Source organism: Xiphias gladius, chromosome 15, assembly GCF_016859285.1.
Source record: "Xiphias gladius isolate SHS-SW01 ecotype Sanya breed wild chromosome 15, ASM1685928v1, whole genome shotgun sequence".
Classification (NCBI taxonomy): Eukaryota; Metazoa; Chordata; class Actinopteri; order Istiophoriformes; family Xiphiidae; genus Xiphias; species Xiphias gladius.
The window spans coordinates 28,068,378-28,083,368 of record NC_053414.1 but is presented as its reverse complement, the minus strand read 5'-3'; the positions used below and the strand labels follow the sequence as shown (position 1 = coordinate 28,083,368).

Sequence of the window (14,991 nt, the reverse complement as noted above, 5' to 3'; positions counted from 1 at the left end):
AGTGTTCTGTGGTGCACTTTCACAACATTACTACAGGGTTAATAACACTTAGGTTATGGATACTGGCAGTGAAACGTCCAAACTCCACTCTTCTCAATCCACTGAAGCATCGTAATGTAGTGTAATGTTGATGCAACAAATTCATGTTGTCCAATGAACTTCTCCGCTGGATACATGGAAAAGAAATCCGGTAAGGTATGTGCGAGGTGGCATCGGCCATCTTATACGGGTGGAGACATCTCGATTGCCAACAGGAATAAACAGAATGGTTAGGAAGGCCAGTTCTGTTCTGGGACGCCCCCTTGACCCAGTGGAGGTGGTGGGAGAAAGGAAAATGATGGCTTAGTCATCATCCCTGATGGAGAAACATGTCCCAACCCCTGCAGGACACTCTGACAACACTGGGCAGCTCCTTTAGCGACAGGCTGCTTCACCCGCGATGTGTGAAGAGATACTACTTCCTATGTGCAGTCATTTGAATTTGACTGCTGAGTCTGTTGGGTTATTCATTTGACTCATTTATTATATCTTTTTTTTTTTTTAATGATGCTTCTTGCTCTTGCATTGATGCTCCTGTGTCAGATGCCTATGAGACACATGGTGAGGAGGTAGGCTAATGAGCGCCTGGTCGTAATCTAGCTCAGTCAAATAACCCATGCTGACCCATTTAAATCCATGGCAAAAACAGATTTTCTTAGCCCCGGTAGTTAATTTGGTGTAAAGAAGGAGTGTAACCCATGAATACAACACAGGAAAGGTCTTAGGTGGGACCAGCCTGGTCCTCTCCGGGATACACTCCGGATTCCACTCCGGGTTTTCCGAGTGTCCATCAGTGGGCTCCTCACAGCCTCTAGCTGGTTTTTACTCAACTCCTGTCCTGATATCACTCCGCTGGCATGGCGGAGAAGCGGACCTGATTATTGTGATGGTGGCAGGCGGCAGCCAGTGACTACCGACTTCCGCCACTGCTTCCCATATCCGCGTTTTGCGACGTCTGGGCTACTCTAGTTGCCTCACAACCGGACTACCGAGGGCGCTTGTGCGCTTTCCCCCAACTCAACAACATCTTCACCGGGATTTCTTTCAAACCAAAACCTTATGAGATGCAAGTTCACTGGGAAACTCCGGAGCCCGTTCGGTTCAGGCAGCAAAACTTTTTCTCAAAGGACAACACCGTAAAACGGCGAGTGGACTGCGACTGCGGCTGCCGCTGCTGCTCCTCCGCGGGACGGTTTGTGTGTATATGACCGTTGAGTGCCTGCTAACGTTCATACCTTAACCGTATTGTTGTTTTTGTTTTTTGTTTTTCCCCCAGCGGAGTTGTTGTTAGCAGCGTAGCAGCGGTTTTATTGTTGAATTCAGTTTGGGGCTGGCCCGGGTCTCACTCAGGCTGAGTGTTATTCGTGTGTCTCGGGAGCGGTTTGTTTGGAAACAGTACCGAAGAGGGAAGAAGAAACGGTCACTCGCGAGCACTTAACCATATGACTGCTAGGCTCGCAGCCCTTTAAACCTTTCGCGGTTGTTGCTCGCTTCAGTGGCTGTTGTCAGTCGTACCTTCCGTCCTCTGCCCGGCTGCTTGGGACCCTTCACCGGGGAGGACAGAGAGGGAGAGGACACTAGGTGGTGGAGGTGGAGGAGGAGGTGGTCGGAGGAGGAGGAGGAGGAGGTGGCGGCGGTGAGCCTGACGGGGAGAAAAGTTCTTTCAAAATAGCAGCCACTCGGCTCAGTGATGGGGGACTTCGCCTCCCCCGCTGCCGGACCCAACGGCAGTATCTGCATCAACAACAGCATGAACCCGGCCGCCGGGAGCGTGGTGCCTGCCGGGGCGGTGGGCATACCTAAGCACAGCACCGTGGTGGAGAGGCTGAGGCAGCGGATAGAGGGCTGCCGGAGACACCACGTAAACTGCGAGAACAGGTACCAGCAAGCCCACGCCGAGCAGCTGGAGATAGAGCGGAGGGAGACGGTCAGCCTGTACCAGCGGAGTCTGGAGCAGAGGGCCAAGAAGTCCGCCGGCGGCGGCGGCGGCGGCAGCAGCAAGCAGCCGCAGAGCAAGCAGTCGGACCCGGACTCTGCCTCCTCCACGGAACAGAGGAATAACACGCTAATAGCGGTAAGAACGTGCTCCCAATCACGGCCAAGGCTTCCCTGAGACACCCCTCTCACACTCATACATAAACACAGTACACACTCCCTCTCTTACATTTCCCCTCCCTCTCTCTGTCCCCCAAATTCTTGGACCCCTATCACGCTGCAAGCTGCACTACTACTACTTGCTCACCATTGTGAAAACTTGTTGAAAATACGTTCACTGATTGCTGGCAATTGCTGTGGAAACACACACTTCATTCTTTCAAACCAGAGTGCCAACCAGTGCTTTTGTTTACAAAGAAATCCTGCCCCTTGTTGAAGAGAGCGGCTGCAAGGGCTTGAATACTGCAAGATTTGGAAGTGATAAACCTGTCAACTGATATTTGATCTTTTGCAAGCTCAGTGCTGCTTTATGCTCAAAGGAGAGTCGAAAGTTTGGAAGGCACTGCTAATTGTCAAGTTATGACTTTCAGCTCAGAAACTTCTGACCAACTTCTGGGGGTTGGCAGTTTTTTTTTTTTTTTTTTTCGTATTGTATCAACTTCTTCTTTCTTGTTCTTTGTTTTTGGGTGTAAATCGTTCTGCAAGACAAGTAAGCTTTAGCATTGCAAAATTGCTTCCTTGGTCTCAGCAGCAGCACTTTATGCTCCAGCCTGTTCTGTAACCTTTGTAACATTCTCTCAAAATGAACAGCGAGTCCACGCAGTGTTGCAAACACCCAATCACGGCCACCTCCTCACTGAAAGTAACCTGCCGTCTCACTTGAACATTACTTCAGATGGCTGCCACAGTAGTTATTGAACATTTTTGTTCTGTAAGTAACTTTTGAAGATTCATTCATAATTGACTATGGTCCTTCACACAAAATAATGCAGTGATCACATGACAACATCTTACAGGAAGGCTTGACTACTAGCTCAAAAAACTGCCTGCCCTTGTAAAAACAATGCCGTGGTGCTTTAGGAAATGCAAACACTGTATGTCGAATAGTCAGGAAAAACCTCACAGTATATTTTATATCAATGCTACAGTGATTTCCTGTTGGTAGGGGGCAGTGGTAACATATGGAGGATTGTTAAGTTTCTTGTGGGTGTCCCATGAGGATCTTGGTTTATAGTCTTTTTATTTTCACTGATGAGCAGGTCTGCAGGTGAGATCTTTTCAGATTTTGTAATTAAAAAAAAAAAAAAAAAAATGTCCTGATGATTGGCTGTTGTTGCTGGCATGAAAGAGATGGAGACAAGACACCGGCAAACTGTGCAATGTCCCCTGTTAGCACCACATCTCCTGTGGGCAAGCTCTGTTTTTCTTTAGAAAAGACCAAAGGATACATGTTGGGAATGTTAACATTGTTATGCCCTTTGTTGCTTCAATGAGCCAAGTTCCTCCCCTTTTGAAATGCAAAACCAGACTGTCTTTAATTCTGAGGAAGCCCCTGTCATTATTTAAGAGCCACACAAGCCTGACCAGCTACACCTTGAGAGAGCAGCAGTGATTTTAATAGTGCAGGACCTCCCAGCAGCCCTTGTGGACATTAAAATGAACCGCCCATGGCCGGCCCATGGCCGGCAACAAATGTTCCGAGAATGGAGGGATTATTGCTTAAAGACACAGTGGCATCCCTCTACTCTGTCCCTCTCTGCTCCATTCCCAGTCACTGATGGTGATACATTGTATGCAAACACAGCATTCAATAGCTAAATTACAGAGATCTGGGTGTTGGTACCCTTTTTATGCTACACTGTAAGTTCCTGGCATTGTTTAAGCATGAATTGTAAGGGAGATGAAAGGAAATGAGAGAAAATTCTGACATCCCTCTCCCATTTTTCATCAGAAGAGCTGCAGCTAGATGGCTGTATGTAGTCACTACAGAAGCAGGCATTCTAGGAAAGCCAAGTATGCTGTCGATGCTGTGACTACACACGTCGCACGCACGCATGCATACACAAACACCCAAGGGCCTTAATCTGTAGGGGTTTTGTTACAGAGTGTTGTTGGACGTATACTGTATGGAGAAGGTGTGCTTCAATACAGTTTCACCTACACCTATATGATGAGTAGAGCTGCAAATATGCTCATGTCATGATTTAGTTGGATATGAAAACTACACAACATAAGGGTAAATGACATAAATGACTCTTTGGCTGTGAAATGTGTGTCCTGTACTACTGGTTGGTTTACTGTGTCAGTATAGTGATCGTCAGTTTTGAAGAATGCCTGCAATGTAAAAAAAAGAAAATAGATGAAATATGTAAAAAAACAAAACAGTGTTTCTAAGTGACAAAATCCGCAAGTGTTTGACAAAGTGGCAAGAAATCGTTAAACCAGTTATGGCAGATTATAGCTGTAAACTGTAAATGATAGACTTTCAACGCTATGGTTCAAACTATTATATTAAACTGTAAACTGTAATAGTCCTGGGCATTTTGTATTTTCATGTACATCCCAGTACACTTTGCTCTGGTCTAATGGTTCTCAGACACACCCACGTCGGCGCAGGGGCAAGCCTATAATTATGGAAAGTGGGTGTTTGTGTTTATAGGCTAACTAATAGTGAGAAAGGAGAAGAAGACACTGGGTGCCCCTTCTGTCTTTCCCAGCATTTCTTTGACCGTATTCTCATAATTCAAGGAGTATGTTAGGGATCTGCAAAACATCAAAAGCAGTAAGTACAGGTAAAGGGGACCTGGGATATGATATTCCTAGTGTAACAACATACTTCTTAATTATAAGAATGTGTTTCTTTGTGTGCATCTGTCTAATTAGCACATATCTAAACTTTCTCATGGTCAGAAAACGAGGTTGGAAGCAGGCATTAGTTTAATTTCTTGCTTATGTGCACTTTGACAGGACAGACACTTGCAAACTTGTGATTGTTGGATAATGGAAGGGTTTCTAGCTAAACAGTGGGCAGCCTTTCTGCTTTGTGACACCAGCCAGGTATCATGTTGCACTAACACTGGGACAGTTAGGGGTCCATTCTTATATAAAAAAAAATCTCTGCACAATTTATTAAGTGTATAGAAATAAATTCTATGATATGGTAATGGTCAAGACAGATGATATAACGGTTCAGAAGCAAACAGATGGTGTCCAATTTACAGGCACATTGTAAAAGCTAATAATTATAGTTCTTTGATGTATACTGACGATGTGTTAGCTCCCTGTCCATTTTGTACAGTAACACACACACACACGCACATGCACGCACAGGCACACACACAGAAACCTCATACTTGTAAAGTGGTCCTTGGTTTTGGAGTCCACATCAACACAAAATTTACACTCACCCAATTTCTTAAGTTTTATTCATTTGTTCCATATTTATCAACTCCTCAGTGGACCGACAACAAAACTAGAGCTGCAGTGATTAGGATATTATATAGATTAAATAAACCGGCCACAGTGCCCTGAGTGCACTCTACCTGCTAGGCTCATTAGCCTAAATTAGTTATAAATAAACATAAAATTCTAGTATTTGCAGCATATTAAATCATTTTAAACCTAATTATTTTATACTGAAATAATAACAGATTCAGAGCCGACCAGCATGCACCTGCCATATTTATATGATTTCTGAACCAACTAAAATAGAACTATATCAACTGATGATCCCAGCACAAGAACTCAAGCGTTAAATGGAGCAGCCTAACGCAGACAAGGTCGCCTACCGTTTTTAGATGATATCCCATGTTGGTTGTTGAGATGTAATATTCAAACTGCTGTTTGCAAAGTTAACACTTTACTTTTGCTCATCTGGTTTAACAAAATGCAGCCACACTGACGACTTCTTTGACATGGTGTCAATTAGTTTGGAGCCGACTCTGTGTAAACATCCAGGAAACATTAAATAAGTTAGACCTAGCAGTCTCCATTAGGTCCCTCCCAGATTGGAAAATAATGGATTAATCCTGGAAGGCTATTGACGTAGCACTTTTCTCCTTATGAAAGTAACACAGGCGATTGTCTGACCAATGAGAATTTGGTTGGACAAGAGCATATTGATCAACCGATCAACCATTCGACCGGGAGACCACAGCTGTAGTAGATTAATCTATTAGTTCATCAAAAGAAAATTAATAGGCAACAGTTTCGTCTTTATAGGCTTGTTCATACGTGCTAAGGGTCATAAATTTTGTGCCACTCATGGATGTATGCACTGAGGTCCATTCAGACTCTTGCGGACATGGGCAAATAATGAAATTTGAATCACACAGGCTTTCGGGGCTATATGAAAACAGAAAATAAAATTTGAGCTCTAGAGTGTAATGCTGGAGTTATAATTGTGCGTTATTTGGTTAAAGCTTAGCCGCAAAGCCAACGTACATAGCTACTGTAGACTACGCTGGAGCTGATGTACACCTCCAAAGAAATGTAACACCATTTGGAGACCACACAAACTGTAATTGGTCAGTTTAAGCTGCTTGTCCGATGCCAGTAAAGATTGTTGATTGTGAAGACGAGATGAAGAGTGTTGAACAAAGGCCCAGTAAACTCCATAGCAATATGGAATACAGCTATCTGGTGCCGCAGTGGTGCTATCAGTGATTGAAATCCTATGCTGTAAGTATCTACAGTAGGACTGTCAATACCCCACTTAAATTAAGTATTCATCCAGTTTAACCAGTTCAGCATTTTAGGCTGAGACCATTCCTTTAAATTCATTCCTTTGAATGAAATTAAACTTTTGGGATGTCTGTCTTTGTTTCTGATGCTGTCTGCTTGTATGTGATTGGCTGTTATTTGTTGTCTGTCTTATCTCTGTTCTATTTGTATATTCTCTGCTGCGCTTACATCTCTTTTGCAAAAAAAGATCTTGATCTCAATGAGAACCCTAATTAAATTAAGGCTATATATCGTAATCAGTAGAGGGAAACATAGCACTGTGGTGTTCAGATGATGATGATAAATTGATTATATTCATAATTTAGCATAAAAACATTCCTTTTTAAATGCAAGGTCAATACTTGTGTGCTGACAGATTTGGGGTCATGTTCTAGTAGGGTACATCAGTGTGAGATGCACATGGTGTACGGTTTGGACAGCTCTGCTCCTCCGTCCCTTAAATCTTGACCAGTTGTTTTTCCTTTTGCACAGGAAAGAGCAGTGCATCAGCTCACTGCTAGTTTGACCACCCAATCATCGGAACACCAATCAGAAAGAAAAAATAAAATCATCCCTCAGTAGTCCTATACTATTAGATAACGTCAGTCTATGATGTCTGTGCATTAGAGAGGTTATTTGGTGCTGATGGTCTGTATTTACATTGTTCGTGCGTTCATCTTTCCAGAATGACATTTGACAACCCACAAGGAGCAGGTGTGAGCTTGTTCATTACATGTGCTGGTGAAGAAACAGTTGGTGATGACCACAAAACACAACACATCCTCTGGCTGTGATGCATTCCAGCCTGTTGAGGCCACTGTTGGTAGAGAAATTAGTTCTTCATGTTTTTTCCTCTCTATGATTGTTGCATGTCAGCACAAAATTGTGAATCTAAAAATCAAATTGCATGTTGATCCTGTGTGAGTGACAACATAATTTGACTTTTTTTTAAAGCTGAAAAGAGTTTTGGTGTCAAACGCAGCTGTAGCTGCACTCCTTACCTTAACATGAAGTGACGTTTTCTACTTTTGGCTAGTTGCTAGCTATCTAAGGGCACAGACGAACAACAAAACATGTTCACCAGTGGCTGTCATGTTTCACAGTGTTTGTGTAAGCAGGCAGGTTTCTTTGTTGAGATCTTGACGGAAGCAGATGGGCTATTGCGAGGATCAAATCCGTGACCTTTTAGTTACAGGCACGTGTCTCCGAACCAACGGGCCACGGTGTTGCTTAAAAGCAGAATCGTGACCCATACTTTTTTTGACAAAACATCCAGTCAGATCTGATTACCTAATCACTAACAAGTTTACAGCTGCGAGGCCGAGGTGCACAGTGAGGGGCTCGTTAGTTCCACTAAAACACAGTAGCTCAGGACAGTCTGTCTTCAGCTCTGCTCGCTCCTTGGCATCCACCTCACCGAGGAATGTCTCACACGCACACTTACACACACACACACACACACACACACACACACACACACACACACACACACACACACACACACACACACACATAGTGTTGTCCTGCTCAAGTCTTGGCAGCAGAGGCCGGAGTGTGGGCGGCTGAGTTTTCATGAATCTGAGGCCTTCCCTCTTCCCTCCCTTCCTCTCCTTCCCTCTCCTCCCTCCCTATGTTCACCACTTCTCTGGTTTCAGCGTTAGTACAGCACTAATGTAGTGTAGATGGGTCTTAGTGGCTATAGCATTGTTAATGTCAGCTGGGACTGTTGCCCAAGTGCTATATTTAAACCACTGAGCTGGCATGGAGCTAACACTCACCAGTACGTACATGCACACTCGCAGAGAGTGACGTCAACAAACACTCGTGACATCACAGGCATGCTGTTTTTGACTCATTACCCACTGATTTTGCTGACTCCCTCTGTTTTTTACTTACTGTCTTTTAACACTCCACTTTATCTCTTCAGCTCGCCTGTGTGCGTCATTTAAATTTTTATCACTCTTTTTTGCTTCTTCTCACTCTTGTTTCTCAGTCCCTACACACACGCACGCACTCTGGATGTTTTTGATTTGGGGCGGCTGTGACCACATTCCCTTCCACCCACGCTTGTTCACATGTTCTACAGGAACACACACACGTTCAGCACAGACCCTTGAATAAGTGAGGGAACACTCCATTTATGTTGTTGGAGCAATAACAAACTCCTGTGCAGTTCAGAAAGTTTAGGTTATTTACTTGAAGTTAAAGTGAAGACATATAAAGTCAATAAACAATAAAGACAATGAAGCTGAAGTTAATAATAATTAGTGATACTTGTGTCACACACACTCAGACACATACTTACAAGCTTACTCTACCTGTTAAATAACCTGTACCTACAACAGGGCATTGGTATGGCAGAAGGCTTTGATCATGTTTCAGTCCTCAAATATTTGCTCAAGTAGTTTCATGGGTTTTTTTTCACCACCTGACAACTTTGCATTTGCCTGCTAAAGCTTTATTGTCAAAACTCCAGTCTGGGATTTTAAGAGAGCCTGCAAGTAATACTAGTTGGCTCTAATAATCAGTCTGTTTTCTTCAAAACTGTGTTTCCCTATGGTTCAAGAGTATACATTTACACATACAGTATTCCCGCTCTGCAGCTGCTCACTAAAGCCAGTCTTCTGCTCTGTTCAGAAAGCAACTCCTCTCGCCTAATTTGTGTGTAATTTATTCTTTTTTCTTTTCTTTTTTAAGAGTTTTAAGGGCATTTTCGCACCAGTTTACAGTAATGTGAGAGGGGATTGATGGATAAGAAAGTGAGGTGACGTGACAAAGAGCATTCAAACCCACACTGTTGTAGTAACTTGCTCTACAGCTAAACTGCCTCCTTGCAGTTGTTGAGGGAGAGAAGACTGCTATAATGGCCTATAATTTACTGCATTTATGATTAGAGCTGAAACCATTTGTTGATTACATGATTAGTCGACAGACAGAAAAATGATCGGCTACCATTTTGATAATCAAATAATAATCTCATTCTTTTTTCAAGCAAAAATAGTTTAAAAATTTTAAGTATTCTAGGGTTCAAAATTTCTCTTTGTCATATATAATTATCGCTGAGTTTAGGACTTTGGTCCAATAAAAGTCCAAATTTGGAGACTTCGTTTTGGGCTCAAGCGAAGTTGTGTGCAACTTTTTTGACATTTCATTGACCAAAAGGTTAATTGAGTAATCAAAAAAGCGGATTATTCAATAATGTAAATAGTCGTTAGTTTCTGCCCTACTTCTGATGCAGCATATAGGTGTACCTGCACATACTGAATGAAGAGGTTATAGCCCAACTGATTATGGATTTCTGAAGCTGATAACTACATCAATATGTGAAACGTTAAAAAAAAAAAAACTATATAACTATCTTTCGGCCGATATTCGTGTTTTTACTTGAACAAGTAACATTTTCATAAACAAACATTTTGAGAAGGATATGGTTATCAAAGAGTTGTGACCAAATTATGTATTATGCGGGAGATTTTACATTTAAAAAAAAATAAACTTGTCATTGCCTTTTTGTGGACGAGCTGTGTAATGGAGACACTGGTGACAATGTTTTGCATTTCTATAATGTAATTTCTTGGTACTTATTGGCCGACCTACATGCCAATAACAGTATATCTGCAATAAGCTAATATTGGTCAGTATATTCTTTCATATTCACCGGTATAATGAAAGATTTAAGTGCCTGTAAAAATGTTCTTAGGTAAAAAGAGAACCAGTGGAAGGTCTCTTGTATCGTCAGTGCCACTGTCTTATCTCTATGGCTTGTGTGTTGGTACTTTCTTTTTGTTTGGATTTTGTTAGAAGGCTGCTAGCTTGCTCTTCTGCATACAATAGGTAGCATAGCCTTAAAGAAGCATCTCAACAGCCGTTTAGATTTTACATTATTGATAGAAAAATGGAGGGAACTCAGCTTTGTTCCTTTCACCCCTCATGTACTCACACACACACACACCATAAAATATAAATGAGATTGTTATCAGAGATGCCTAGGTCCACTGTGATACACCACAACTGTGATACAGGATGTGTTTGTGTGTGTGCATGTGTGCACTGCATTCCTCATCAATGTGAGAGTAGAGTGAATATATTGTGCCATGTAGATATATGAATGTGATAGCAAAGATTTTGTTCCTACTGACATCTGACATGTTAATTTCATCTGTACATACCACACACAGCTAAATTAAAAGCTAAATTTTGGCTGAGGCTTTTGTTTCTTGATTACCAGCGCTTTGTGAGGTAAATTACTGCCAATTAGGAAACTAAAATACAACTTATCATGGCTTAATAATAATAATGACCATGGTAAATGAGACGTATAACTGACCACTCACTGTCAAGAAATCTTAATTCACAACATAACCATTGCCTATATGACTAGTTGGATAGATGTAGGATTAAAAAAAAGATAATATTGTATATGTCTTAATGGATGCATGCATACACATAACATAAACATTCATACTGTGTAACAGAAGGAAGAGGATATGCAGATAGGTGACTTGGGTTATTTCCAAGGGAGACTTGGTGACTATACACAATGTCAAGCTTGGCGTGAACATGCGTGTCTACAGCAGATGTGAACACTGTATGCATGGTTTTATGTATGTTTGCTCAAGATTGCATTCAAGTGGCAGGAAGGAGTAGTTAGCCAACACTGGCTCATATCGCCATCCACGGTAATACGTCAGAAGTTGCCATCAGCCAAATGCTGGTCAGTTTTGCTGTTTAATTTCCTATTTTTCACGAGCATCCATCATTTAGAGACTCTTTTCTATTCATAAACTCAATATTGCAATAAATAAGAAATTTAAGGAAATAGTGTATATGGGAATTTAATACCAAATGTGGGCACTGGACAAAAAAGCTTAACTGTCCTTGCTTGTAAGTATTTCCTCCAACCTTTATTTTTCTGTTAAATGTACCATGATGGCGTTCTAGAAAAGGTCTTGTTCAGTTCTTTTTCAACTAAGTTTTGCCAGTCTTGCTAGGATAAAAGTCTTACCTGTTATCCTCACTATTCCATTTATCTGCTACTTTTTTCCATCAATTGTACTATGAAGCCAATACTTTTATCACTGTTGTTTTTGCTGTTAAGTTATAGTCAGTGTTCGAAGAAGCACTCAGATCCTTTGCTTAAGTAAAAGTACTAATACATTAATGTAAAAATACTTTAAAAAGACTTTTTGTCTCTGATTTTTATGCCGATACAGTAAAACAGTACATAATCAGTGGTTGAAATACCACCTCCTCTCTGACGGCCAGTTTTCAACTTCCTGTTGGTGCCAGGCAACCATCCTGTGACCTTCCTGTTACCGGTTTGTCTGTTTAAACTCAGGGCCAATCAGTATCAGTTGAAAACCCTCCCCCTGAAAAATCATTTTCATGCACTAAATTGTAGTCTGTCCCTCCTCCATCCTTCCTCCTTTTCCCCTTTTATTTCTGCATCCACCCATCACACGGGCTTCTACTTTGTCCTAGCTGGTATCCTTTTTTTTTTTTTCCTTTATCCTTCATTTTCTCTCTCCTGCTCACCCTTCCATTCCTACCTCCATTTGACCTTTCAGTTTTGCTCCTTGTAATCTGCCCTCCCATCTTTCCTTCCAGTGATTCAGACCCACCCTTGCTTTTCTTTTCCCTCTCCCACTCCATCCCTTCTTCCAACTCTTTGCTTCTTGTCACCGGTGATCCCTGGTTCAGTCTCAGCTAGCAGGCTTAGCGCTCTAAAGCTCTTTCAGTGCAGGTTGGTGGCAGGGAGAAATCCTGTGCTAAGAGGGAATTACCTACCACACAGACTCCTGAAACACATAGAGACACATTCAGTACACACAGGCTGTTACTGAATACCCACAGATCTGCAAACAGAAATACTGTTTACAGACACAGATCTGTTTAGGTGCATGTAACAGCTCTTAGCCTGATGATTCTTCATACTGTTAGTATATACAAATCTATGTGTTTTTCATATGTGTCACTGTTTTTCTGTATTGTATTGCATGATAATGTCGAGACCTGTATCATCGGCCTCTTCCCTCCTTTGTTAAATGACATTTGTTGTTCTTTCTAGGGCTTGCCAGACCCCCCGCACCTTCCTATTGAGCCAGCGTCATGAATTTTTTATGAATGTTTGGTGTGCAAGTGTGTGTGTGGGGCCCTCAGCTGCATCAATAGCCATTAGTGCAGCAGCCGGGGTAATTGTGCCACAGTAACTGCAGTGCAGGAGGAAAAAAAAACACATTATCTGATAATACTGCAGAGGGCAATAGGGAGGAAAAGATGGAGCGAGGACTCAGTGGAGCAGAGCAGGACAGCGTGAGGGAGGATATTAACTGTGTGGTCAGACAGTTAGCAACATTGTTGCTATGCTACTGTCTGATAACTGATTTATACCAGGTGATTGCAGGCAGGAAGTCCTATGGAAGTGGAGCACTGGGACCAACAAATATGACAGTGATTGTCTGATATCTGTTTTGTTGCCTGGAAATACAAGAAGACAACACATCTGGCTGAAACAAAGGCTGTATTGTCATCGTCAGTTGATTTATTTTGCCTGACACTGTGCCTAAATGAATTAATTTGTGGTGATCATTGAACTGCTACTTTCAAACCCTACTGCCTTTGATTGCTTTGAGAATGTTGTGCTTGAATATTTGTTCTTGGCCTTGTAAACAGTAGTTTGACAAAAGGTCAACTTACCCACGTTTTCCGGAGCTTTCAACTGAGGTGTTGAAATGACCAAACTCCAACTAAGGGCCAGTGCAGTCTACATGAATTTTGCCATGATTTACCCATCTGATAGAAATTTCCCAGCTCTGAGACAAAACCCGTACGTTTCCAAAAAATCTGTTATCGTGCCCAGATATTCTATTTCACGCAATTCCGAGAACTGGTCCTGACCACATTGTGAGCTGTCCCAGGCACTATGTTAGTTTTCATCGAAGCCAAAAACAAGATTTGCTAGTATTTGGGGCACTATGGAGATGGGTCTGAGATGGACAGGAGAACAGTATCCAATCAGAGCTCACGCAGACACAGGGTTCACACAGACCAAGCGCAGCTTGCTTCTTTCCCTCATCAGCTACACTAGCAAGACGTAAACAAACTGGACGTCGTTTCCGGCAAGTCACTCCTAGTGTATTTTTCAACAACCATCGTGATCATTCACCCGTCGCAGATCTCTCCAACTCAAGTAATCTTATAATCAATACACTCATCTGTCAGTCACTATCAGCTGTGTAGTTTGTGCATCCTCATGGTTACACAACATCCATCAATAGAGACCTGAGTTGCAGCTGAAAGCTCTTGGAGCGTAGATCTTGATCCAAGAAGTTGTTTTGATCAAACAGTAAGAATGTTAATAGTCGAGCTCGGTAAAATGTGTTGTAATCGTGTAGATTGTGGCTCCCCCAAGTCATTTTATTGTTGAACTTCATGCATTCCCTAGCTTCCTGAAAGTTTGAGATTGGAATATCAGCTAACATGGTATAGTACTCAAGGGTTACAGTAGGTTTGGAACCAGGGGTATTTTTAGTACTCAGTATCCAAGGGCTAAAATATGCTGTACAGTGCTGTAACACTTATCAAATGTAATCTGAGAGAACTGACTTTTACAGTTTTTATAAAAACAGTCTTATAATAAGCAACTAGTGCTGCACTGCTCAACTAACTGCACCAAAGTAGACTGAGAAATAGACAAAGTAGAACAAGAAGAGATATAGAATATCTATACAGATGTACCACTTCCTCATGGTTCCTCTGTCTTCTCTATAGATACTGTCTTTTCGGTAAATTCAGTTGTACTTGTTTTGATGAGTTGAGCTGTGTTTGCTTGAGCTGAATACTCCGTCAGTACCCTTTCTGTAGATCACTTCCTGAATGGTTCCTAAAATAGCAGCAACAACGATCACAACAAAGGAAACATGCCAGCTGCTCTTTTCAAAACCACACTCACTTTCTACCCTCTCTGCCTGGATATTATTTGGATTTTATTAATAACATTGCCAGTATTATACTCTGTCAGTCAACAGTTATTAAACTGTTTATATGAGCATTTTTTGTTAAATCAGGTATTGTTTTTTTCAAAAATTTAAAAAATATAAGTAAGTAGATCTTTCCACTTTCCAGACAGTGTATAATACATTAAACAATAAAAGTGGTACCTTTGCAGCAAATTAATAAAAAAGTAGCTCTAGTTAAGACCTGCAGCTTGTTAAACATGACCCTGTCATGTTACACACAAACCAGCTGTAGTCCATAAAGCTGCTCGGAAAACATAGCAACCTTTTGTATGCTGTC

General features: G+C 41.8%; 1 protein-coding gene across 1 annotated transcript in view; it reads left to right on the top strand.

Moving 5' to 3' along the window:
- Nucleotides 1-1,729: 1,729 nt before the first annotated feature.
- Nucleotides 1,730-14,991, top strand: part of maml3 (mastermind-like transcriptional coactivator 3) — a 105,567-nt gene continuing 92,305 nt past the window's right edge. Inside the window, exon 1 of the mRNA XM_040147143.1 lies at nt 1,730-2,113. Within this exon, the coding sequence (XP_040003077.1) occupies nt 1,730-2,113 (384 nt within the window). The remainder of the gene's footprint in view (nt 2,114-14,991) is intronic.